General features: G+C 39.5%; 1 protein-coding gene across 2 annotated transcripts; it reads right to left on the bottom strand.

Moving 5' to 3' along the window:
• Positions 1–6,676: 6,676 nt before the first annotated feature.
• LONRF3 (LON peptidase N-terminal domain and ring finger 3) lies at positions 6,677–26,500 on the bottom strand. 2 transcript variants are annotated; one of them, XM_017816777.1, is made up of 13 exons: positions 25,876–26,500; positions 24,486–24,604; positions 23,779–23,901; positions 21,466–21,621; positions 19,858–20,101; positions 19,132–19,222; positions 15,991–16,105; positions 15,449–15,570; positions 14,650–14,808; positions 13,461–13,623; positions 12,522–12,671; positions 11,650–11,810; positions 6,677–9,170 (listed from the first exon to the last, which is right to left on the bottom strand). In XM_017816777.1, the coding sequence occupies exons 1-12, from the start codon at positions 26,498–26,500 to the stop codon at positions 11,652–11,654; spliced, it is 2,226 nt and encodes a 741-aa protein (XP_017672266.1). In that variant the 3' UTR covers positions 6,677–9,170; positions 11,650–11,651. The 2 variants fall into 2 exon arrangements, with proteins under 2 accessions (XP_017672266.1, XP_017672256.1); XM_017816767.1 differs by having other exon boundaries at positions 6,677–10,690.
• Positions 26,501–26,581: the final 81 nt, after the last annotated feature.

Below are 26,581 nucleotides of genomic sequence, written 5' to 3' on the forward strand. Positions count from 1 at the left end.
TTTTTATGTAAGTACAGAAAGTGCTTATTCCCCTGATCATTTTTATCTGCTATGGGATTAAATTCCATAGTCTAGATTCAGCTGCTATAAAAATCTTGTCTCTTGCATATATGACCGTGCTCTACTAGATGAGAGTTTCAGTGCTGCAGGGTGTCCTGCAGCCAAGCCCAGAGAGGACTTCGACTATCAGGGTAAACACTTTAAATAAGATGCAGTAGGTAAGGTAAATAACATTTATATATAATGACTTTATTTTAAAATAGTCTAGCCTTTGCCAGATCTGTGACAAAATTAAGACTGATATCCTCAAAGTTATTTAGGTGTCTCATTAATGCAATTGAGAACTGAGTATTTGGGGATCTGAAGTTAAGTTAGAAAACAATGAACATCTTGAGGAAGGTATTATTTAAGATTACAATAGATCTTTCTTCAAGTCTCACCATTTTCAGAATCTCTTGCAGGTTTATTTGTGTTTAGATTAGTGGTAAATAAGATCATAAAATTAAATGTTCATTTTAATTTGTGAAAAGCAACTGGTTGCATAACTGTCGAGTTATGAAACCTATATTTTTGTCCTCTGCATCCTGAACATCTGTGGCCTATATTTAATTGTAGTTTTTATCTTCAATTTGAAGAAACAATGTTTAGCCTGAAGACAAAAGTGATCTATGTAGTGAAATCAGCTAAATAACGTGGCTGAGTCTCACTTGCTAACAGAAAATGCATTTTTATACATGTTCTAACTTAAAAATTGTATTCATTTGATAGTTTAAGTACAGTTAGAATACTCTGCTGTTCTGAGCAATGTGAACAGTGGAGTATTAAGATATAGAGGGATTGTAACTCAAGAGGAACAGGTACATAAGAATAGAAATGTGGGGCCATATTGCAGCATCAATTTTTAAGCAGAAATCTGTACTGATTCCAGTAGGAAGTAATTCTGATGAAATATTAATGAAATTATGTGATATGGCCCATGGGCAGGAAATAACGAAATGTGTGAAGTAAAGCAAGCTGGTACAAGTAGGGAGAATAACATGAAATGCAGAACCAAAGGGAATGAGTAACCTCAGAAGCAAAACTCCTGAAAAATCTGGAGCATGATGTAGAAATAAGGTTTTACGTAGACTGGGAATGTGAAAATGTCATCACCTTTCAGTCCAGATTGGCAGCTGCAATCTGTATTTTGCAGTTGGTCCGTATAACGGACCAGATGAGATTTCTGTTTCAGTCAACCTCCTTTTTTTTGACTTGTAATTCAAATCCAAATGCTAATCTGCATTTGTGACTCAGAAATCTCTAAGTGACATCCTTACTAAAGAAAAAAAAAGATGTAATCTTCATGTAGAAATAGAAAGGTGAGGTTTGAAAGATGTTTCTTAATCTTTTAAAATAAGGTAGTCAAGAGCTTCTGAGATGTTTGCATTCAGTTTGTTTCTATATTATTGTTGCTGTTAAATTCAAGGTCTCCATAGACTTCTTAGCCCATGTCTGAGTTGCAAATCAAGATGTCTGCAAGTGTACACAGCTGAAAACAGAACAAGGTATGAAGTTCTAATTTTAAAACAAATTCTGTTGTTTGATGTAAATCTTAGGGTTCCCAGGTACAATCTCGATGAGATATCTTGAAGTAAAACTACAGTTTGCTCCAAACACAGTATGATTTATTTCCACAAAGGTAAGGAATTCTAAGCCTCCAGTTTCTCCCTGTACATCTCATGAAGGAGATGGTTGGTTGGTCTGTCTGGCTTGGGATGTGCTGGTCAATGAGGCCTCGTTCATAGCCATGGCATTAAAGAGCCTCATCAATGAGGTGTCCCAGTTAAGTGAATTGAAGGTGGAAATATTTCCATCTGCTACTAAAAAGTAAATCTACTTGTATTCTGCTGGAGACATACCAAGTATTTTGAGAGTTTTCTAACACACTGCCATTCATTTCCCCACATTGGATTGTGTAGATTAAAAAGCACACAAAAAAAGGAACCCTCAAAACATACTCCAATAACACATGCATATTTATGCAGCCAGCAGTTCCCTTGTTTAAAGAGAATGCTCTAAGAATTAAATCTCACAATTTTCTGAAATAGCAAGGACATTTAAAGTGCATCTGTGGATTAGTCTGAGTAAGATTGTTCTGTGAATTGCTTGAAAAGAAAATAGACTCTTCCTAGGTATTGCAACAAATTGTTCCCAGCACTTCAGCTTAATACAATAAATGAAAATTCAGAGGAAGCAACACAATATTGGATGAACCTGCTTCAGAACATTGGCTCAGGCCACAAAGCAAGTAATTAACAAGCTGAATGAAGCATTTAAGCCCACGCCTTATCATTTATGTAACTAACCTTTGAGTTTTGGACGCACTGGTATGCTGCAGAGAAGCCTACACAGTGTTTCTTTTATGTGTGTGTATTGAGCAAATGGGAAATGCATACCCTGCCATTTGTTTTTCACATTTTCAGCACTTATCAGAGTTCTCTGGCTGAGTGATCTTATATTGCAAAAATGTACGCCTCTTGGTCCTTTTTTCTGTAGTGCAGTATAAATCTAGATGAGCCTCAGCCTTGTTATGTGTGAGTGGGGGGATGTATTCTACTTTTAAGGGTGCTTTTGAGCTTGTTTAAAGCATCATTAGTAGCACTAGAAAAGAATTAATTGAATGCCACTTTTCACCAAAGAAGTGAGCAACAAAAAGAGTGACAGGAATTCTGCAAACTCCTTGTTTATGGAAGCAGCGTTCACAAACAGCTTTGAAAATAAACCAAGAATGCTATGAACCAATGAGATCTGAAAAGACGTACTTTCCATCTTTGTCACACATCTGTTTTTCCCATCCTGAGAAATACTGGGCACGTTAGGAATGCTGAGACTGCTGGTGACAACATTAGTTTCCTATAGAGCCCCTGAGACAGAAGCAGAGTGTAACGTCACCTCTGCACTTGGGGAATGAGTCATTTTGCTTATTAGTGCTCTCACTTTCGTCTCTCCCTCCTGTTCTTTTCCCCATCACTTTAAAACCAGACTTATTTGGAACTCTTGTAAGACAAACACCATTTCTCCTTGGCGAGAGGAAAATAAAATAGCATACTTAACATGGTTACATAACACACTGCTACGCATGCCTAAAATGAGGTCATTTTGATTAATATATTTATCTGGTGTGCAGCTGTAACAGGAGATGTAATTGTAATTAAAAGAACACCGTTTTATTTAGTCTCTTTGCCATAGCCTTCAGTTTTTGTAACTAATATCCCCAAAACTGATGGGAGTTAGTTGTTAGTTATGTCATACTTTGTGCCCTTGGGCTATGTCCAAGCCCTCCAAACCTTGGAAAATCATTATAGTGATTCCTTTCTCTCTTCTTTCCTCTGTCAGAAGTTAGGTAAGAATTCTGCAATAATTATGGTTATTATAAGTAATCCAGCAACATATGAATAGAAGGAGGAAAGAGAACAGAGGCAAACTGGAATTCCTTAAAGTTTAAGATGTTGCTGGATGATGGGGAAAGTAAAAAGATGAGATGAGTGATAAAGTCAGTTGCAGTGAGCCAGGAGAAAAAGCGGAGCAGCACACTGCAAATGTCTCTAGTATCATCTGTGGGAATGAGAGAACCGGTAGGATCTGCTTTTGGAATACGAGCAGATGTATTTTTCTTTTGGGATGTTGAACTGCCATTCTTCAAAGTTCTGACGCATCCGGTTCTATTTCGGTTTGATGACTCCCAACTAGACACGTTAGGCGGCTGCTGCTCAGAAGCCAGCATTTAAAAACACTGTGTTTTTCTGTTCGACTCTTTCTGGCAAAAAGCTCGTTATTCAAGTGCTTGCTCTAACCTTTAGTTACCCTGGTTGCATAACTGGAAAGCAGCATCCCACCATGCACTTCTGTGACCCAGTTGTGCCTTTCCAGTAGTGACTTTATGAGTTATGAAAGGTGTGTCTGCCACATTGCTACAGAAACATTTACTCTACTGACCCTGATTTCCTAAATATTATATAGTCATCGTTCACTAGGAAGTAAAAAACAATGTAAAAGCACGTGAAAAAAAAACACCCTAATTCTGTAATGTTGAAAATCCTTGTGTATACTCTTTAGCCTTGATAGTGTTTGGGATTCTCACTGATAAAAAAAAATACTTGTAGAACCCATTTTAAAATCATTAATGCTTCAGTAATCTTTCAAAATGAATTTTAGATGGTACATTCAGTACTAATAGTCACAGTACAAATCATTGACTCATACAAGGAAGAACCTGAATAACAATTGCTTTGTTGAACTGATTTGCAGTCTAAATTGTGATGTGCAGCATTCACATTTTCTGGAGTGTCTGCAGACTTACTAAAATCCTTCCACATTATTGTGTCATCTGTTACCCTGTATTCTACTCATGATAAACATCCATGTGGATGAGAATGAATTTCTAATATGTCAAATAGAGAAAACTATTTATCACTAGCACTACTTTTACAAAATCTTTCTGTAGCTCATAGAAAACACAAAAAAGACATGTGCTTGGTTTTCCATCGCATAATACAGCATAAGTCAGTTATATAAAGTGACTTACATAAATAGCTTAATTCTCCTTTCATTTATATGGAATTATAAATCAAGAGCAGATCTACTGAAACAAAAGATGTTACACTGGCATAAAACTGGTATTGACAGCATGTGCAGACTTTCATTATATGGATTTGTCCAGCCAGTGATTTTTGGGCTTTAACAACTTGAAAGCCATCCTATCCTAAGATGTAAACTATTCAGTAAGTGGCTGGCCTTCATAGCAAAGCCTGCTCTTTACATCAGTGCTGTGTTTTTCAGGTAGCCTCTGTATATTAATTTTTGGTATCAATATACAATTTATCTGGGTAATTAAAAACATAACATTACAGGTAAAGGCAGCCCAATGACATTGCTGTTCACTGGTAGGCACGACTTAACCAGTTCTTCTACTGTGTATGTTTTAGAGAACTTAGTATTAGTGACTGCTGATGAAAACCTGTTTGAAAATCAGAAAGACTTCTAAAAAAACCAGTCCCAGCCCTGTAATAGTTTAGTAATGCAGTTTCTAGTCTTCCTTAATCTATATGTGTGGCCAAGAGGCTGATTGATGGCATTCCTTACCTTGGGTTTGGTTGTGAGTAGTATGGAGCAAAGACCAGGCAAGCCATAACTCCTACAGCAGAGCTGAAGAACTGTTGAAACTGAGGAGTCAGCACACCTTTTGAAGCTAAAAACTGTTGCCACACCTTTCACCCAGTCATACAGAGAACCACAGCATGCTAAGAGATGTTCCGGGATTTTTGTGGCATCTCATTCACAGAATAAAAAACATATTACAGCTGACTGACATTTCAAAAGCTGTGGCAGGTCACAGCCAGGAGCTATCCTGTGGCACACCCTTCCCTCAGCCTCACACCCACAGTGAAGTCAGCACAGGGTCTTGTCTCGGGGAACTGGGAAGCAAAGGCTGACTGGAAGTTTTTCTTGAAGTGCTTCATATGATAGAGATCATCCAAAATTGCTAATGATAATTTTAATATAAAGCATTATGTAAGTGTAGATGACTTTAGCATATTTCAAATATCATTTGAATCAATCTGTGTAGGTACACTTATAAAACAAGAACACAGTGAGCAAATAGTTGGGAAATATTTTGCTATCCTATATTTGGTTTAAATTCTGTTTTATACTGCATCTAAACCCCACATTTTTATAACTGATCTTAAAGGTTTCAAAACTAAAGTTATGACTTAAAAACAATAGTTTAAATCAACATTTTCCCTAGCAAAGCTTCAGTTTTGACTATTTACTATTTCCCAGTGAAAAAGCACTTTAACCAAAGCACTTCCTCTACTCAGAAGCAAATATATTTTGTTGTAGAAAATAGCAGCCTTGACATAATGAGCTGTTGGCCCACCATATACAGCCTTAGCTTGTGCCCTGGATTCTAAAATAAATGCAGGGCCTGAATAAGCTTACATCGAGAGACCAGCAAGCCAACCTCTGACCCCAGCAGCAGCTGGGGCTTAGGCAGCAAGTCACAAGCAGGCTACATCTTGCTTAAATGACAAGGCAAAAGAAGCAGCCCATACATATGTGACTTGCAAAACACTTTGCAGATTTCATTTTTTTAGTAGAATAAACTCTTAAGTTTATGAATAAAACTATTCTCGAGCTTTCTCTGTGAAGTTAATGGCTTTGATAAGCTTATGGAACTTCTTCTTCACTAAAAACAATCTTCTCATCACCACATAGATACAGGTTAAGTGTGGCCAGGATGCATTCTTGCCCGAGAGTGTAAATGAGAAGGTATCCTGGTCATAGTTTTAAATCACAGCAGACTGTAAAGCAAATGTAAAGTAGGGAAGAAGAGGAAGCAAAGTCCAGAGAAGTGCAGGGTAGTACTGTAAGCCAGGCCCTCTTCAGCTCCCATTATTCTTACTTTACTACAGCAACAAGGGAAGGAAAAAAAGAAAAAGCACTTGCTGTACTTTTTTTTACAAATTCTGAGGTTTGAACAACTTAATTTCTATGGTTTGGCTTCTTCGCTTCAAGTGTTGTTGTGTGACTGCAGGATCCAGCTGTTCTTTTTTCCTTTGTCTAAAATACCTACAAAAAGTAGCTCCAGTGTAATATTTGTTCATCTCTGTAGTTCTTTGTTATGGAAGCCAAAGAGTAAAGAACACAAAAATTTTAATTAGGAAACAACTCTCCACACAGACTTCATTGGTACAACATAGTTATAAGTACATCTACAAACACATACAGGTTCTTTGGACTATGATTTTTTTAAAATATATTTTATATGACAATGCAAACAAATCTGGAAAAAACAAATTACTTCAACCTTATGTAGAGGTAGCTGAACAGTACTCTGTCCAGTGATATGAGAGTATAACTTAAGTTACATTTCAAGTTCATTACAGTGCACAAAAGGATGTTTTACAAACAAATGGATTATACAAGTCCACAAAACTTTTTATTTAAAATGGCTTGATAGATATATTTCTGGCACTCTTGTAACCACATAGCTTGATGGAATTAAATTGGACAAGTATATGGTTCCAAATTAAGACATCTTACACAGATAGTCTTTTGCTCCACATTTTTGTACTTCTCCCGTTCCTCATCAGGGAATTATAGAAACTATTACATTGTTTTTGCTACACTTCTGCTCTGTAAACCTTTGTTCTGCAAATTGAATGTAAAGATTAAAAGGTGCATATGTTTCATATTTATAAAATATATGGCTATGACTATTAAAAAGCTCAAGAATGGCAATAACAGAATACAGGCACTTCTATGTGAGGGTTACTTTAGACCTTATGAAACTCCAACATTAGTAAGCACTTCACATGATACCTGGATGAGTAAGTCAATGTAATAGTTCAGGTTTTTATTATCCACCATTTTAATCCTGTCTAAGCAGATTAGTTTCTTTCTTCTTTCAGACAATATTTATTTAGCAAAGTGTTTCAAGAGAGTGACTTTGCTCAAACTACCATTTTTCTGTAGCTGTAAGACTTTCAGTGATTTACTGAGCTTTGGAATAAACCCCAGATCCTAAACTATGTGCTGCACTAGTTACAATTTCTGTTGTGAAGCCAACAAATTAAATGAGAACCAAGCAGGGGTGGAAAAGAGGGATTGAGTTCATCTGATGTAGGACTTGGAGGAAATGGGAAGCACTACCCTAAGTGCATATAGGTCCATGGGGTTTTTATGCACAAAAACCCTGTAGTTAATTTACACTTTGTTTTTTAAATAAGAGTTTGTGAACATGTTCTCCATTCCTAAGCATTGCATTTAAATACAACTCCTGTCTGTCATTGATTTAAACATCAGTAGAAGTTCAGCACCAAGTAGAAATCATTAAAAGGAAAATTTTTCACAATGAGAACAATCAGTCATTGGAATAATCTCCCCAGGGAAGTGTTGGATTCCCCAACACTGGACACTTGTAAGATTTGGCTGGACAGGGTGCTGGGCCATCTTGTCTAGACTATGCTTTTGCCAAGAAAATTTGGATCAGCTGATCCTTGAGGTCCCTTCCAACCTGGGATTCTACAATTCTGTGAAAAGACCATCTAAAACAGAACTCAATTCTATGAAGCTCTTTCTCTACAGCACAGATTAAGACAGACCAAATCCACATTTTTTTTTTTTTAGACTAAAACAATCTTTGGATTAAGAAATCCATGGTTGAGGTGTTCTGTCAGTAAGCAGTCATACAGGACAGAAGGACAGGCTGAGCAATAGATCAGCCATTCAGTATCTCTTATTGCTATAAGGTAATGGAAGATATCAGCACTTAAAGAAAAAAAAATAAGAGAAACTTTCACATCTAACACCAGAACATCACTTAAGACTTAGCATAATGGCCTATCACACCATTTTATCATTTCATTATTAAAACTACTGAACTACTTTCTAAGCAGCCTATGCATTACTTATGCCCCCACAAGAACAATTAATCAATACTTCTGATCACACAGGAAATACAAGTTTGAGTCATGATTTTTTTTTTGTTTTTAACAGATGAGCAAGACTGGTTATGGAACTGGGTTTGGTGTCTAGAAAAAATGCAAAGAGCTTAAATAAAATACTCCCCCAATTAATACTTTATCTGATCAATGCTGTTTCTATAATTGAAGCGAAGGTATTTTTAGATCTGCTCAGCTGTTTATTCATGCCTGTGATAAATGTTGCATTTACATCCTTGTACTCATTAACACAACTGAAAAATAGTCAGCAATGATGTGGCATAACTAGAAGATTTTTTGGTTTTTAAATGTCATTACTGAAACTTTACCATCTCAACTTATTGCAGGCTAGGGCTGTCCCTTGTCCAGCTTTTTCTGGACAGGTTTGTGTTCTCTAACAAATTTCTTTCTCGATATTGTTTTTTTCTTCTGATGGAATTTGTAGACTACAGCCATTAATCTAGGATGTGTGGCCATAGAGCATGCTATGCTCTGTACAGAATGCTACTGTACGTGTAGAGATGAACTTTTTGATGTGTTTGATTTGTTGTGCACGTGCAGATCACCTGTTTGCATTACATGCAGTAGGTCCAGTGTTTCCAGGTGGCAGCAAATGCACTGGGTGTTCATGATGCAGGGCATGTACGAGAGTCTCTGCTTAGGAAATTCTGGCAGCTTCAGTCAAGGCTAACAGAAAAGATAATATTCACTTTTAAAATCAAGGATTCTTTCCATGACAGTTTCTAAAACAACAAAATTGGCAGAATGAGTATGTAGAATACATAGCATGCAGGGAAAAACAATAATGACATCAGTGAGAAAACAGTTTAAATTAAATATTTAAGGTCCTTTTCTCACAGATAAGAGTAACAAAGTGACAGCTTTTTTTCCTATGGGAGCACTATGAGGCCCTTACGTTATGCAATAATACATAATGGTTTGTGGAAGAATTGCATTGAATGCAGCTTCACTTCCAAACAAGTGGAAATCACTTCATTATTGATTTATGAAGACAAATGCCATAGCAGGTGTCAGCCACTGTATACTTGATACTGTTCAGAACATGAAGGTATTTTTATAGATTGTTTACAGCATGTCAAGTACCCTTATGGAAGAAATGCAGGAATCTAGCAGTGAGGAAGGAAGCTGTAGTATTTCTAGAGTAGCTCAATGCAAACAGGATACACATTCCATGTTTATCACAAAGGTCAAACATGTTTGTCTTCCATTCGTTGCTTTGGTACCCTTATGGAAATGTTCTATGGAATTTAACAAAAAGGGGAACGAAGGTAGTTTTATGAAAACGTAACAGTATGGAAACTACTTTTAACTAATAAATATTTCTGATGAGATGGAAAAACACCCAGAAAAATGACATTAAATTCTACTGCATTTTTTCATAAAGAATGTATGAAATGGCAGAGTACTATCCTGGGTAAAAAAAACCCCAAAGAAATGTGTAGCATTCCATAACATTCTCACTTCATTCTAGCTTTTGCCACTGAAAAGGAAAACAGTAGCTTAGAATAAAAGGCCCAGTTTTGCTCGCATTGAAATCAGTGAAAGCCCAAGTCAGATGGAGGTACAAGCAGTCCCAGAAAGTGGTACACTGTAAGCAATAAAAGCAGCAAAACAAGTATAGGAACCGTTGATTTAAAAAAAAAAAAAATCAAAACCAAGATACTTCCTGTTCTCATTTCTGCCCTATTTTTACCTGCTTTATAGCTAGCAGTAATCATGCTAAAATTCACTTGTTTTCCTTGGGAGTTAACTATTATTAGCAACACTACCCAGTCTCTTAAGAGAAATGCAACGGCTGGGTAGAGATTTGAAGCTAACAGAAACCTGAAGATTGGGGTGAAATAAATAGCATTTATTACAACATATTCCTTCTTATGTGACACAAACTGCCCTCTGAGTCCTACAGGTCAAAATAACTCCCCCCTCCCCGTCCCATACACACACTCCAAAGCCAAACCCCACCAAACAATTAAAAGAAATAAAACTCATCTTAACAGCAACAAGAGTTGATTAAAAAAAAAAAAGTCTGTGTATTAACCTACAATGAAATGACACCAGTACTTCCAGTTTTCTCTAGGATAAGCCACTTTTCATATATTGTGGCTCTTTCTTCGCACTTTGTAGCCATTGTCCATTTTTGCAAGAAAGAGTTCAGATACAAATTCAACTTCAAGTTATCCTCCGTTCTGTGAAAAATTAGGGAATAGATCCTTCTGTCACCACTATGGTCAATTCCCACTGACATCACCTGATCAACACAAACTTATCCAAGCATTTAAACACTCATGCTCAAGGTTAAGCACGTGCTTGACTGTTTGGTTGCATCACAAACCTAGTCACAAGCATAGGATCAACCTCCAACAACTGTGCTTGAATTATCTCAAACATAATCTGTGTATTCAAAGACTTCAAGGCAGGATGTTTCGGGGGAAAAAATCCTTCTTAAGCTACAGTAGAACTGAGGATGAGTAGAAAAACATTCAAAGTATTTGAACAGAAATAACTGAAAAATTATCAAAGCAGTTGCTTGTGCACTGCAAGAATCATCATTTTTGCCCCCAGTCATAAATACAGGGTAAAAACACTATAAATAAATAGAGCAGCTCACTTTCCTTTAGCGAATGAACACATAAATAATATACATTTTGAAACAAAAAATCATAGTGCAAAAATAAATTATCAAACAGAAGTTGTGAACATTATTTTACACAATGCTATATAAAACCTGAACCATTTGAATAAAAGACTTTGCAGTTCACTGAAATAATGCATTAACATTATTATTTCTGCTTCACATTAAACTGCACAGTTAATCCTTTATCCACTAAAAAATAAAAATAAAATAAATTAAAAAAAAAACCCTTAAGATTTTTAAAAGGTTTATGGCAAACAAGATCACTTTTTGTTCTATCACATTTGTTATTAGTTTAGCAGTGCAGTGATTGAATAATTGTCTCAGACTTCCAAATGGAAACTATTGAAGTATCCATAAACATCCCCTGCTCTTTATAACTCATTCTCTTTGAACTTCAGGCTTGAAACATCCTGACACTCAAATCTGTAAGACATTATTGCAGTTATATGAAGTTACAAGAGACAGTCTACAGTCAAGGACTGTGGGAGACTTCACAGCTCTCCTCCTCACCATCACCGTGATCTTGTACGAGACATGAACGTAAGGACACGTCTGATGCCATTCAAGCGGTCTTTGAGGGATTTCATGGCAAGGAACGGGAGCTGAGCTCTGTTCTCAAGTGGAAGGACAGCCAGGACCCACCAGCACCAGGCTGGCCCATTAGGGTTAGCCTACAGCCAGGGGAAAAAGAAAAATAGAAGTCAGGATTCATACAGATGGCAAGGTCCTGGTTTTGAAGATCTAACTTTGAAAACACAGTTTTTGATAGCAATCTAGCAACGAGGTCATTTCATCACCAACCTAATGGCTGTGCTTACAGGTTCCCCGAAACAGATTACAAACAAATTTCACCTTTCCTAAAAATAGAATGTTGAAGGCATTTCTACTTCTAGCAACGATTTATAGGCTGGACTTTCTAGATTTTTTAAATGTATTTTTTTTCCCCATGTTATCACTGACCCAGCTCTTTGGGATTCCTGCCTCCCTTCTCCATACTTTATAACAGTTCTTCATATTTAGCTTTTGTTGTTCCATTCTGTTATTTTAAGACCCCCACCATTTGCAGACCTTTAAGAAGAGAACCAGGTTTTCTCTTGCCTATTTACACTTCATCATTTAATTGAGAAGGTAGAATAGGCATTTCCATTTCCTGGGATTAATATAGTCAGATAAGTAGCCTTAGAAAGTTATCAACATTAAATATGAGCTTTTGTTCACAACTGTGCTACTGCTGGTGTATGGCAATAGAACTCAGACTCAGCTTATGTGGGGTAAATGCAGAGTATTCATATTTTCATCTTAAAAGGCAATGCCTGCCAGCTTATCGGATATCCCTGCTATTTCTGTCTCTAAAAGTTACATAAGCCACTGATTCTGGATACCTGTGGGTCAGGATCCTTAGCTGGCATTGGACCAAAATGACTGAGAATTCGACTTTTGAGTGCTTGCTTGAGGGAGTTAAACCACATATATGCCTGATCATAGACAGAATCATGGAGAACAAGTAATGCAGCATATTCTTGTCCTTGCACCTGAAATGAGTAACAAAAGGGGGAAGGTTACTGTTTGTTCAGTCTCTATGTTGGGGAAGACACAGCATTTTTAGGATTTTCTGAGGTGGGTGAGGGAAAGAAAAAGGAAAAAAAACCACACTGAGAGAGTTCTGGGATAAACGCTGAAAGCTCATTTGGTGTTCCCCCTTCTGCTCTCCCTCCCCCACCCAAATTCTTCACTTTCTTTCCCTGTATTCTATACCAAAGATATCTATTTGCAGAACATGCACTTTCTGGATTGCTATATAAAAAAGCCTTTACACAAACATCATATACAACCAACAGAAGAAAAGACCATGCAAAGCGTTTAAAAAAAAAAAATTAGTAGAGCCTCAGAGTAGACATTTTATCTTCCCATACGAAAGCTCTTAAGAACTAATGTAATTTTGAAGATTATTGTGGGCTCAAACCTGCTCCTTCTTACCTGAATGGGAGTTTTCTAACTGGATTCCATGCAAATGGAGGCAGGTTCCCTCTCTACCCTCTTATAAATAGCAGTTACTCTGTCTAGAAGAGCAGTAAGATTTCATTCCTGGATTCACTCAGTTTTGTCCTCTGCTAAATGCCTCTAGGAAACACAGTCTTCAGTACATGGGCAGTATGTGTGCATGCTTGTGGTAACTATTATGTTTCCCACCTTAACCATGAGCACTTAATAAATACCACAAATTTGTTTTACTATAAGCTTCTACAAAGAAGAACTCACTGAAAACAAGCACTTAGAATTTCACAAGTAATACAGTTTAAATGAAATATTTCTAAATTTACCTTTTGATCCTCAATGTACTCAATATCTGCTGTGTTATATCCATCACGCTGGCTGTGCTGGATCACCTTAAATCTCCTCTTGCCAATGCTGTCTACAACAGAGCGACCATCAGCAAAGAATTCAACATTTCTTATCTCCAGAATGCAGCCATAATCTGCAAACCTATTGAAATCAGAACAAAAGCAAGTAAACAAGTCTTATTCTCTCCACCCTTAGTTCCACAGAGCTGCCATACAGCCAGTCCCTACCACAAAGGTATTTACCAATGTCAGCTCATTTCTATTGTTCATAATACTGACCTGCTGTAGTTCAAATTATTCCACAATTGTTTGCAAAACTATCAGGAAGATTCAGGCTGTCTAATCTGATTAATGATAACTGGATGTTTTGGAATACAGGGAACATCTTATGAAATTGAAAGTTATATAGGTCAGAAGAGCACTTTCTCCATAACCCTAATATGTTCAGTCAATTTGTACAGAAGGGCAAGTGCAATTCAGAATATTAGAATTATGGAAGGACTAGGAAATCTATAAAGAAAAAAGTGTTTCCACAGTTTCAGCAGATTTAACTCTGTAGGTGGGTACTTTGTGTATGTTATGCTTCTTACAGTGTATACGTACCCAGTAGGTAGATACTATAAAAAGAAGGGAGAAAATCTAAATACAGAGACAGACACTGAGGTCAAATTACCCAAGACTGACTGTAAATTCTCAATGTAAATGGTCAGTCAGTCTTTATGATGGTTCTGTTATACCTCTGCAGCCTCCACTATATTCAGAACACTGAGGACATAAACATATCCCATAATATAAAAAAGTAACCCCCCCAATGTGCTGTACTGCCATTTCAACTTGATTTCTTGTGCCAAAGCATTCAACAGATTTGAAAATAGTAGACAATACACTTCCTTTCATGTATTACAAGAGGTCTGCAGCTCAATTTCATATGCTACACACTAGTCATGTGTGTTTTGAGAGAACAATCAGTCATATTAGTCAGAATCCAAGTGATCAAGAGAGGAACTTCCGTCTTCTCAATGACTTCAAGCAGCATGATTATGAAGAAACTTTGTCTGCTGGAAAACTACTGCAGATATATAGCCATGGACCTTTCTGCAGCTTTCCAAAGACACTGGCTCCAGACTAAGTGGGTACATCCCATGGTCCAAGCACGCTGTTCACTCACCCCTTTACAGGGTCGCTGATGCACATCCCAAATTGTTTGGTGCCAGTCTCCATGCACCTCCGAATCATCAGGCGATAACATGGTTCAAAGATGTGCAAAGGACATGGGACTGTAGGATAAGCCATTGTGCAGACAAATATGGGAACATTCTTATTTAGGCTGTAAGAGAGAAAGGACAAATCAGATGTGACATTTTACCAAACCACTGACAAGGTATAAAATACGTAGTAACATAGTCTTTCAAATTATGATGTCTTTAAATAGAAATTACAACATCTTTGGAAAAAAATTCTTAATGGATTAAGTAAATGTTTTCCCTCAATTGACTAGATATTATATTTATATACCACTTAATAGTAGAAGAATTTTTCATTATGCTTTCTGGTTTTGCTAGTGAGAGCATTATTGTATCTTCATTATTGCTTTTATTTACTTAATTTTCCTTAATCCCAATTCTTCCCAACCCAGTACATTCCAACCCCCATCCTGTCAGACTGCTTCCACCTATTGTCTCACTCTGTGCCTTTCACAGAGGTCCACTGAAAGCAACCACATTGCTTTATACTTCCTTTATAAAACAACCTTCTGGATTTCTTCTACTTCTGTTTATTGTTTAGCCCAGTGTGCAGATTTTATGCTCACTCAAGCACAGTTTCACCTGGACCCTGTTCTCTAAAATGACACAGAGAAAGAAGCTCCTTTGTCAGCATCTCAGCCTGCTGTTCCACAGCAGCCGGAGCCATTCACAGCCAACGGCAGTGGAATTAGAGATTGGATTTTACATAAATGGATTACATACTTGGAAAGCTCTGCTATTTCCTCTTCATAAATCTTTCTTCTTTCAGTGAGTTCCTCTGGAAGATATCTGGCTATTAACTCCTCCATTAGCACTGTTTTACAATATTTCCTCATAGCCAAGCACTGCAGGAAAAACACACACAAGCAGTTACAGACAATGTCCAGCATTTCACAGCGTATGGTGCCTGTGCACATGGGAGCCACCTGTTACCCCCATTTCCTGATATCTGTGGTTCTATGATCTCTTAAGCTTGCTCTGCCATTGAAGATTTGTTTCTTCAACTATTCTCTATGTTACAGACAGTTTCTTCAGAAATCTGGAAAGTAAGTAAAGTCATCTACAGATTTTCTAAGTACAGGCCTGGTCCTAAGGTTTGAACAGAAACTATCCATGCTTGGTAACTCACAAGAGAGTTTAAAAAGTCACATTCTTCCTAAGTTATGTAATATTTCTGTGGAGTTGGGAAATATCAAGGGGTTCTGAAGGTGAAGGTGTTCCTATGCCTTGCACTTGAACTTATGCTGAGAAAATCCAAACATTACCTCTGAGAGCCCTTCCTTGCACAGGGGACATTTTGGGTTGTGATCCAGACATCTCTCCAGACATTTGAGACAGAAGGTGTGTCCACAAGGTGTAGTGACAGGTTCATAGAAGAGCCTGGATTGAAAAATCCAAAAGCAAAAAGACAACAATATCTTGTACCAAAGTAAAAGAAAAAAGCTGCTACTCAAAAAAGCTGAATTCATTCACTAACTTAACTACTGACTACTACAGGGGAAAAGTTGATTCTTGCTTTTCATTTCTTCAACCAACGTTGGTACTTATTCAGCTTACAGACTTTCTTATTGTCACCCAATGTGAACTCTGACTCTGATGAATGTGAGTGACAATATTGTCACGAACTTCCAACAAGGCAGGATTTAATTTTCCTCTATGTGAGCAACAAACAGAACCAGAATTGGGACCATCTGACTTTGCTAATGAAATGGAGCAATACTTGCACAACTATTACTGTGGAAATCACGTGATTACTTGTATGAGTAGAGCTAAGCACAAAATAGCTATTTGCATCAAAGGCCCACATCAGTGACTGCAATAAACTGGGACCTGGCAGTTCTGGGTTAATGGCTGAACTCAAAGATCCTGAAGGTCTTTTCCAACTTAAATGATTTTATGATTCTACTATTGCCAGTTCTAATGGAGACTTTTTTTTTTCTGGTTGGCCTAGACAGGTTTTAACCTTCAAATGACTGCTTTTCTGGAGAATGAGTGACATTAGGTTCATGTTTCATCTAGAAGAATATTTAAATATATAAGGCCAAATCTGCAAAGTACCGTGGTATTTAACCTTTACTCAGTACCTCTGTGACACTTGTTCTCATGTAAGGATTTTTTTCCTTATAATGATTATGTGATACTGCAAAGTGATGTTTCCTCATCAATAATAAAAAAATAGAAGTAATTCAAAACTAGAAACTAAAGTGTTTGGCATATACTGTATTTTACAACACACTGTCTAAGCATTTTAAGGTCTCAAATATTAGTCTAACCATAATTTAAGTGAATTAATATGCTTCCTTTAAAATATTAGTTTATCAAAACAGTACACTATGTTCTATTAAACCTGTGGAAATCACAAATACGTAAACCCACATTTAACAGCATCTTTAACAAGATGAGTATTTAAGAATGTAATCAGCTCTTAACAGGACTGCCATGGACAGTTTATTAAATGTCATTAGTTAATATAAATATTGACATTTAAGCAATGGAACATATGAAGAAGTATCTAGAATACCACACCTATCTTACTGCTGCTTGACTGTATAACTGAAAACACTTGTTAATTGTTTCATAAACAGAAACCTCACTGCACCGAGGCTTCCCTAGTGCTTTAACTGTGTAAAACACTGAACTGTACAATGTGTTTCAGTAGGCACTGGACTGCATATGTAATTACTTAGTAATGACTGACTTCATCTGAAACATTAGCAAAAAGACAAGAAATTCCTATTAGGATGCCTGAGTCTCCTTCACACCAGTATGTTGCTTTGACTATTACTTTGTGTTTTCTGCTTGCTGTGGGAGCAAATGTAGATCAGTAACATTTTGGCCACTCCACCAGACAAACAGGTTAATAACAGCTCCTGAAGTTAATTGTGAACAGGTCAGTAGGTTACTAGGTAATTAGTTCAAAGTACCTCAGGAACCAAATCCCTGAAATACTTCTGAAGAACATGGCAGGCAATAATTACAATCAATCAATAACAAAGATCTTATGACAGCTTTCCTTAGCACAAGCCTCCCTTGTGCAGTGATGTTACAAAGCTAACATCCTTCTAGATGCAAGGCCTGGATTCGTGACTGCAATTACAAGCTCAGCACCCCCATCCTCTATACTGTAAGGGAATCAGTAATCCTTGGGCTAATTCCTTTACAAATGTATTGTAGTCTGGCTCTTTCTGACTTAACACACAGCATGAGAAAGTAGGACTAATTAACTTCATTAAAAACATCTGAAAAATGCTGTGTGGACATGATAAACATGTAGAATCACTAAACAACCTAAGACTAATTGTGTGGCTTTCTGTTAGAGGAAAGTTTTGCTCTTTGCAGTATCGAGTGTTTTGACAGCTGTATAAACTTTTGGAACACATTTCAGTTGTAGACAGGGAGAGGGGGCAGATCTGATTTATTTCAAGCAGAAGCAAATCAGACAACAGCAGTTGTTCCCTCAAAGGTTTCAGTTTGTCTGGAATAAATTGAAGCCCCCTTCTCCACATATAAACAAAAAAACAAAGCAAATCCAGATTTCTCAAAACACAGGCCTTCAGAAGTAAATCCATAAAGAGGCTGCTATTTAAGAATTTAAAATGTAGTGCAAACCCCACCGTGTGTTATTCATAGATCTGGGTACTTAAAAAAAAAAACAAACCTAAGCAACACTCACTGCAGTGAGTGAAACATCTTCCCAATATTTCTAAGTCAGTAACAAAACCCCACATGTGTCTTTGCCAAAGTTAAAATGTTTTTTACAAAACAAGTAGTAAAATAGATGCAGTTGACAACTCCTACTTATTTTATCAAGTCATTGCTGTCCCCAAGAATACCTGCTGTTTAACTGGAAGAGATCTTTAAGCAAATGGAGTGACACCCTCAATGAAGTGAGGAACATGTCTCTTAAGCAATAGAGGAGAAGCATGCTCTTGTTTACTTGCAAGATCCTCCTATTGCAACAGCAGCAACACAGTACTTCACATGCAAACTCAGAATATTCATTGGATGTGGTCTCTTCAGCTATTTTGTGCTTTTCGTAACATTACAAACAGCTCTACAAATTCCAGAGGACAAAGCATGGTTTTGTGCACTATATGTGTCAGTGGGTAGGTGTGTGTCAGTGGTGAGAGGAAATCTTCCAGACACCTTCACTAACACACTTAATCCTCATGTGACCTTATGTGCCCTTCCCAAAACAATCAGTAGCCTAGAGCAGATCAAAGAGTCCCTGTTCATGAACAGTGCTCAGAACCAAAGGTCTAGAAATGCATCATTGGATTATAGTGAAAACTTATTTCAAGTCAGGGCAAAAATAAGTACCAAGTAAGCTAGAAAATCTGTAGATCATAAAAGGGAAAAAGATACAGCTTGAAAGCTAAAGACATCCATGAGAAAACAACGCATACCTCATACACAGGGAGCAGTCCAAATCTGATGGATCCACAACTTCAAATGGAATATGTTGTCCAGTACTATTTTCCTTAGTATCAACTGTATCTATCAATAAGACAAAAAAATAATTGAACAGAACTATGCAAACACAATGCTATTCCATGTATCTCCATCAACATCTGATATTTAAATGGGTGTTGTATATACTTGCAATTTACTGAACCATTAAGCATCATTACAATAATTTCTATGCAAAGCAAATCCTCATACTTCCTCTTAATTTTGGTCACATTATACCCAGTTACAGAGTAACTTGGCCTTGCTTTAACAATGTCAAAACACTGTTAGTGCTGAAAGTCTAAAGTGAGACAAATTCTTCTGTCATACCATTGTAAATACATCCCACAGCATGAAAACAAGGCCAGTTATAATGAACAAATAGAATTTTTGCTTTTAAACTTTTAAAATTGATACAGAAAGCATTAAGACCACATGCAACATTGATGTTCCTTAAAGATTAAAGCTCTGCTGAGAAACAAGCACTTGGCCCAAACTTCTTCGACCCTTTTTTGACTTTTTTCTCCCCACATACAGGAAAGATTCCACATCATGCCTTCATTAGGCAAAACAAAGTTTAAAAACCAAAGTGTAATTTGGACTCTCTTCCTTTGAGTTTTATAAAAGCAAAGTTTCCAAGGATTCCATGTCATGGAACCCATCCTGTGTGTAATTAAACATACCTTTCTTCATCAGTTTGCAGGGTACCTCAGCGTTTCGCAACTCCTCCGAGCAGCACTTCCTTTTCAGGAGGCTGCATTTCTCAGAAATGAGTAAAGCAGACTCTGGCATGGAGGTGAATTTGTTCTCCTCCTCCGAGCAGTCCTTTTTGCTCTCTGTGGTTTGTATCGATTTCCTCAAACTACCAGAAGTAGTTACATTTGGTTCCTCTTGAATGGAAAAACCCTTTTTCTGTTCCACATTTACCTGTGTGAAGAGAGAACTGACATTTGACCAATCATCCAACAACCTGGTAAGGAAAGACCCCAAACCTGTCACAAATCTTTAATATTATGGATCACCAGGAAAAAGCTAGTAGGTCAAGAAGCAAGAGTCTGAGAATTGCTAATTCTAATACAAAACAAAAAAACAACCAACCAACAAACTCAGATTATTTCCCCTCTCTGCCACCCCCACCACTGAATATTTTCAGCCCTTTTATGTGGCTTTATAGCTGGAAGGTCATGAAACTGGATTCAGGCAGAAATGCAGCTAGATCTCAGGTTAAATGTGTTGTTATCACTTAACCTACGGAAAAACTGCATATTGTTTATATCATAATGATGGCATCAACTATCAGAACAACCAAAACAACGCGAGTTTATTTCAAGGAAGCAGTATAAATACAAAAAATTTATAAGAGAAAGTGCACAGAGCTTCCTTCTGAGAGACAGATTTCTTTCGCAAAGGATAAACCGCTCAGTGTTTATCCCCTTACGGCTACAGGACATCACCTGTCAGCTTGTAACATCAGCTCCCCAGATGAACCCCAAAACAGATAGTGTGGATTGTGAGCAGGAGCTGTGGTGATGTGTAACATGCAGAAAGATGGGTGAACTGCTCCTCAAATGACTTTGTGAAAGGGTCATACAGAAGGATTTCTTGTCAGAATATCCTGACAGCCTTTCCAGAAGGCAAGGTCACTGATTGTTTCTTATTGGTCTCAACAAGGCTGCTCAAGACCTACCATTTTGTTTGTAAGGACCACTGAAGTTTCCTCCTACATATACAGTATATGCAAACCCCATCCCAAAGTTCAGTGAAGCAGAAGTGGTCCTCACACACCCATGAATGTAAACCTCCACAGCCATTTACAAAACTGTGGCTATGAAAGCAAACTTATAAAGTTGCTGATGTATCTGACATACCTCTACAATAACCTCTAAGTAGTGTACAGACTCTGAATGCAGATTGGTTTTGCCACTGACATCACCAGTTACAGGTTCAAGCTGAAAGTCTAGATTTTAACATTTCACAGCTTTTGAGGGTATCTCAATCCAATCTTCAGAGGCCCTTTCCCACTACCAACTACTTGGAAGACCTAATGACAGTTAGAGGAATTGAACCCAATCAATTCTGAAACAAAATTTATCAGAACAACAGAGGACTTGTATTAAAGTCAATTAAGGAGACTTCAGTAAGTCAACACTGTTTTGTATGTTCTGAAACTCAGTAAAAATTTGAGAAAATGTATCCTCCTATCTCCCAGAGGCAAAAAGGAGAGAAGGCTTCCCAATGTGAACACAAAACACACAACAAATTAAGAACCACACATCAGACTTGATCTTTACCTTGAGCAACCTTTGTAGGTTATGGCTGGTGCCTCCAGATCCCACTGAATTTAGGAGATTCCCCTTTAATCTAGAGTGATGTGACAACAGCTGCAGGATATCGGGTAAGTGTTCCTGAGCATTTCCCGGGATGAGTGAAAACAAACTAAGTAGAAGCTGTGGTATAAAACAGAACACTTCACTGCTTAGTTCCTTCCTTATAACCTCTAAATGAAAAAGCAAGTAAGGGAATAGCTGAAAGAAGCATCCTTGATTTTGTTAAAACCATTTAAAGAGCCCTTTAGACTAGGGTAGGAACAAAAAGATCAAGAGCTATGGCAATAGAGGCCAAACAGACAGCAAGAAACATTTTCAGCGTTAAATAAGCCCATAAAGTTATTAATCATTCTCTGATGTGACACACAACATGCCTTTGTCGTTTTTGTCCTGCAGTTCAAAGTTCACCAGAAATTACTACCATCTTTCTTAAGTACGTTTTTTTGCTGCACATCAGAAGCTTTCACTGGAGTTTACTAGTACAGAAAGCACTCATCTCTCACAGGCTTAATCCAAGATCAGTTGAGTAAATGTCTCTGATATTGTAAACTGTAGCTATTTTTAATTCACTTATGTGGGAATACAAAAAAAGGTAGGCAGTAGAAAAATGCTATTTCTTTATTTGCTATAAGAAAATAAGTGGATCTGTTTCAAGTAGCAGCTTGAAGCCCCTTGTATGGCATAGCTTATCAGATGATTATTTAAGGAAAGAAACAGAGCTGAATAGAAGATTCACACTTCAAAAACTAATTTCAACATACTACCGAGGTGATCCTGCTGATGTCTAAGGAAGCCACATGACAGCCAAGATTTCTATTTAAAGCCAAAAAGGATTCCACAGGATCACACTGTGTTCAAAGTAACATGTGCAGACAGTTAATACAAGCAGAACATCACAGCTGCACCCAAAGAATTTGGTAAAACGTAGTATGTCATTGTTATGCAAACAGCCTTGGAAATGACCCAGTAAAACATTGCATCATGGATGAACTCTGTGTCTGATGAGTGCACGAGTAATTCTTTCGGTCATAAGAAGCCTAGTTTTTCTCAGAACCCCACTGCTCAGAAATCAAGTGTCTTGGTTAGGGCTATTCGGAGTCAGAATTTAGAAACATATCTGTTTGTTTCTTGTCTTTTTGCTCTAGTGCACAGAGTCTCCCAGCATGACTATGAGCACAAAGCATGACACAATGACAATGAAAGACTGCATGGAACCCACTGGGGAAAACAGCAAACAAAACCCTCAAACATCAGTGACAAAAAACTCCCAGGAGACTGAAATCTCAACCGTATTTAAAATGAGATAGAAATTTGATTGTGCTACAGCCATACAGGTTATACTGTTACCTTCATGAACAGTGCTTTACTGTAAGAATTCTACTTTTAGAAAGCCTTATGTGTTACAGTACACAGAAACCCTAAACCTCCTGTCCCCACCAGTGATGGAGAATGGGCTGAACACACTGCCATAAAAGAAAATTCAATAGAAGGAAGATAGAACTATTATGGTTTTATTGCCATAAGCTATCACTGCCACACTGAGCCTTTTAGCTATGACAACAACAAAAAAAACGGTCAAATGTCAAAATACTGATTCACAGGAAATCAGAGTTTTGAGGGGTGTGCAACACAGAGCAGTATTCACAAAAGCCATTTAAGAATTCACACACATCTTAGGCTGCTGCTGAAAAAAGTCACACTGCAGATCCATTTCATTGCTTACTTAGCATTAATTATTAGCAACCTTAGAAAACTATTTTAAAAACAGCTCTTCCTCTGTTGGCTGCTTCCTCTTTCACGCCTCCTTCACACACCGATACTCGGCACAGCGCGACTGGCAGTGGGAAGAAAGCTGCTGCTCCCAAGTGGAGTTTGATGAGTGCTGCGTGTTGCATTCTGCCAGTCAGTGGCCTGATACAACATTCAATAGCAACTCCCCCTCTTCTGCACTCCATCATTGGTAATAGATTGCCAGGCTAGGAATCAGATTAGAAATTTGACTATAGAGAATCACAGTAGTCTGCGGGTGGCAATTATTAACAACTCAGTTTTAGTTCAGATTTGCTGATGCTAATGTCCTGACTGTTTCCACCTCATACCTGCTGAGTATGTTTTCTTGCTACCTCCCTATCTTCGAGTTAGCAATACACAACTCAAATGTCTGGATTTGTGCAGCTCTTTGCAGTAATGAGAGAGGGGAAAAGAAATAATCCCATCCTCCTTAATGAAAGGCCACTGAAAACAATAACATAGTTCCAGATGATTTAGGGAACTCACCTTTTGTGCCTCAGACTTGGCTGTCTTGTTCCCAGTATCTAGAGCAAGGCAGAATAGAAACTCTCTTAAAGCTTCTTCTGTTTTCCCCAGATTAGCTAATGCCTGTCCTTTCCTCAGGTGACCCTGCAAGGAAACACATCCATAGTTGCAGTATTTTTTTCTTTTGTCATGAAAATAGGCAATAAAATCATGATGAAATTACAAGAGATCTTTCTGAAGAAGAAAAAGTTAAGTAGGAAAAGTCACTATAAGCATCTCTTACACCTAGACACCACCACTCTGCGTTTCTAACCGCAATGGTCCTAAAAACTCCTACAGGATATTCTCCAACTCAAGCAAATATGACTTTCACAGCACCTGAGCCCAAATGATCTTGGAAACATCTACTTCCCCTGCATTAATCTCCTAAAATAGTAATTTTGTCCTTATAGAATGATACAAGCACAGCATTCATTTTTAGAGAGAGTTCATGAACTTGATATTCATCCAGGTCAAAGACAATAGCCTTAGCTCATGCTCCATGATTATCACTCTCTACCTCAGGAAGCTCGAGAATACCGTGGTTAAATGTCTGTAAACAACAAGGGTCCAAGAAGTTACAGGATTTAAAGCTTCCCTCAAATTCAGCTGTCTGACCATTCTAACCATTTCCTACCAGGGTAGTATCCTAGATTTTAAACCAAAGTAAAACTGGAGTCAGAACTTACTTTCAACCAGTATGGCTGGAGCCTGCACGCTGTTTCTGCATCGTGCAATGCATCTTCACAAGCTTTCAAAGTGGAGTTAATCTGGGACCGGTTGCTATATAGTAAGTGGTCATTTGGAGCTGTAAGAAATAGAAAAAGTGGTTAAGTAAAATAAAAATTAGTTACATAAGCTTTACTCCTTAATTTTTTTTTTTTTGTTAAACACATGTTGGTGCTTCTGAGTTGCACAAACCCACAAAATATCCAGTTTTTAAATAACTATGTACTAAATGAAATCTGGAAACCTCTTTGGGCAACTCCAGACAAAATGTCAGCTATGTATTATATAACTGCAGGGAACATTGCATAAATAAATGCTGAGACGCTCACACAATAAATTACCAGTGCTGACTGAGGATCAGATGGTTGGTAGAAACATACAGGAGACATTTAAGGCGGCAGGAGGAATGCTGGCATACTGTAGGGAGGAGTTTCAAAATCCGTGGCATCAAAGTTTTTAAGTGATACATAGCGATCTCTTCGTGCCATCGCTCAACACAGGAAAAGAAGTGACAGTGTGAAGAATCAGATAGCACTACACTGATCACCGAGTTACACACACGGCGCGTTGTAGCATCGAGACAAAACGTGTGCTGAGGGAAGCTGAGGGAAGGCTGGGCACTTTTCTGAGAACACTTTCTCATTTAAGTGAAACTCGTAATACCTTGCCTCTAATTCCCCCTTACTGCGTGCAGTGTGTGAGTTGCGTTTCCTCAAACTGCATTAAAAGGACCGCGTCAAAAAGTTCTCCCTGCACAGCCCCGCAGGCGCTTCCCGGCGATGGGGCGGGAGAGTCGAGCCGGGTCAGCCGGGGTTGCGGGATCCCGGACACGCATCCCCCGCCATTCCCTTTGCGCCCGGCTACGAGCGGCTCCTTCGCACCTGGCGGTGGTCCGCGGGGACCGGCCCCCGGCCCCTGTGGAGCTCCTCCCGGGGCGCGGCGGGATGCCCGGGGCGCGGCGCTCCGCTCCCTCCCGGCCCCGCCGGTTACACAACGGCGCCGGCCGGGGGGAGCCCGGCCGGACCGCAGGCTCCGGCTTACGCAACCGCTGCTCTCCTGACCCAGTTTCACCGCGGGCCGAAGAGCCACGACCCCTCCTCGGGGCTCCCCCTCCGGGGCACCCCCGACACTCCCCCAGGGCCCGGCGCGGGGGGCCGGCGGCGGCGGGAGCGCGGCCCCGGCACACCCCCCCGGACGCGGGGGCTGCCCCCGGCAGAGCCCGGGGCTCTGCGGGGCGAGAGGCACCGGAGTGGCCGCGGGCGAGCCCCGGCCGGTGCAAAGTTGCCTTCCCCGGGGGCTGCGGGAGCGCGTCCCCCGCGGGGCAGCGCCGGGGAGGGGGAGAGCCCTTACCTAGGCTGACCGCTTCGTTGTACTTCTGCAGGGCGGCTTGGAGCTTCTTCTCCTTGTAGAGGAGGTTCCCTTCGTGCCGGAGCTGCGAAGCCTTCACTTGGCAGGGGAACCACTTGGCCAGCAGGTTGCTGAGGATGACATTGACCCGCAGGAGCTGCCCGGCCGCCGCGCCGCCCGCCTCCTTGCACAGGACGCAGCGGGACTGGGGCGCCCGGTCCCTCTCCAGGCACTTTTTGCAGAACGTGTGTCCGCAAGGCAAGGAAACGGGCTCGAAGAGGAAGCCCTGGCACTTGCGGCACCTGAAAACGTCCCACTCGCGGGGTGCCGCGGGGTGTCCGGCGGCGGGCAGCCCCTCTTTGATCCGGACGCTCTGCGCCAGGCACTCCACCAGCTTCTCCAGCTGCTCGGCGCGCAGCTGCTGGTGGCGGGACGCCAGCTGGTAAAGCGGCAGCGCCTCGTGCAGCCGCCCGCCGAAGGCCAGCGCGTCCGCCCGCCCGAGCAGCACCTGCCACTCGGGCCCCAGGCCGCCGCCCGGCGCCTCCAAGTTCTGCGCCTGTAGAGCCCCCGCCGCCAGCTGCAGCACCAGCTGGGGCTCGGGGCGCGGCGGCGGCAGGTGCGAGCCCATGCCGTCGGCTCTAGCGGGGCGGGCGGCGCGAGGCGCCGGGGCGCGCAGGGGGCGCGGCGCGGCCCCGCCGGCCCATGGCGG

This window comes from Lepidothrix coronata, unplaced genomic scaffold, assembly GCF_001604755.1.
Source record: "Lepidothrix coronata isolate B3197 unplaced genomic scaffold, Lepidothrix_coronata-1.0 Scaffold2, whole genome shotgun sequence".
Taxonomy (NCBI): Eukaryota; Metazoa; Chordata; class Aves; order Passeriformes; family Pipridae; genus Lepidothrix; species Lepidothrix coronata.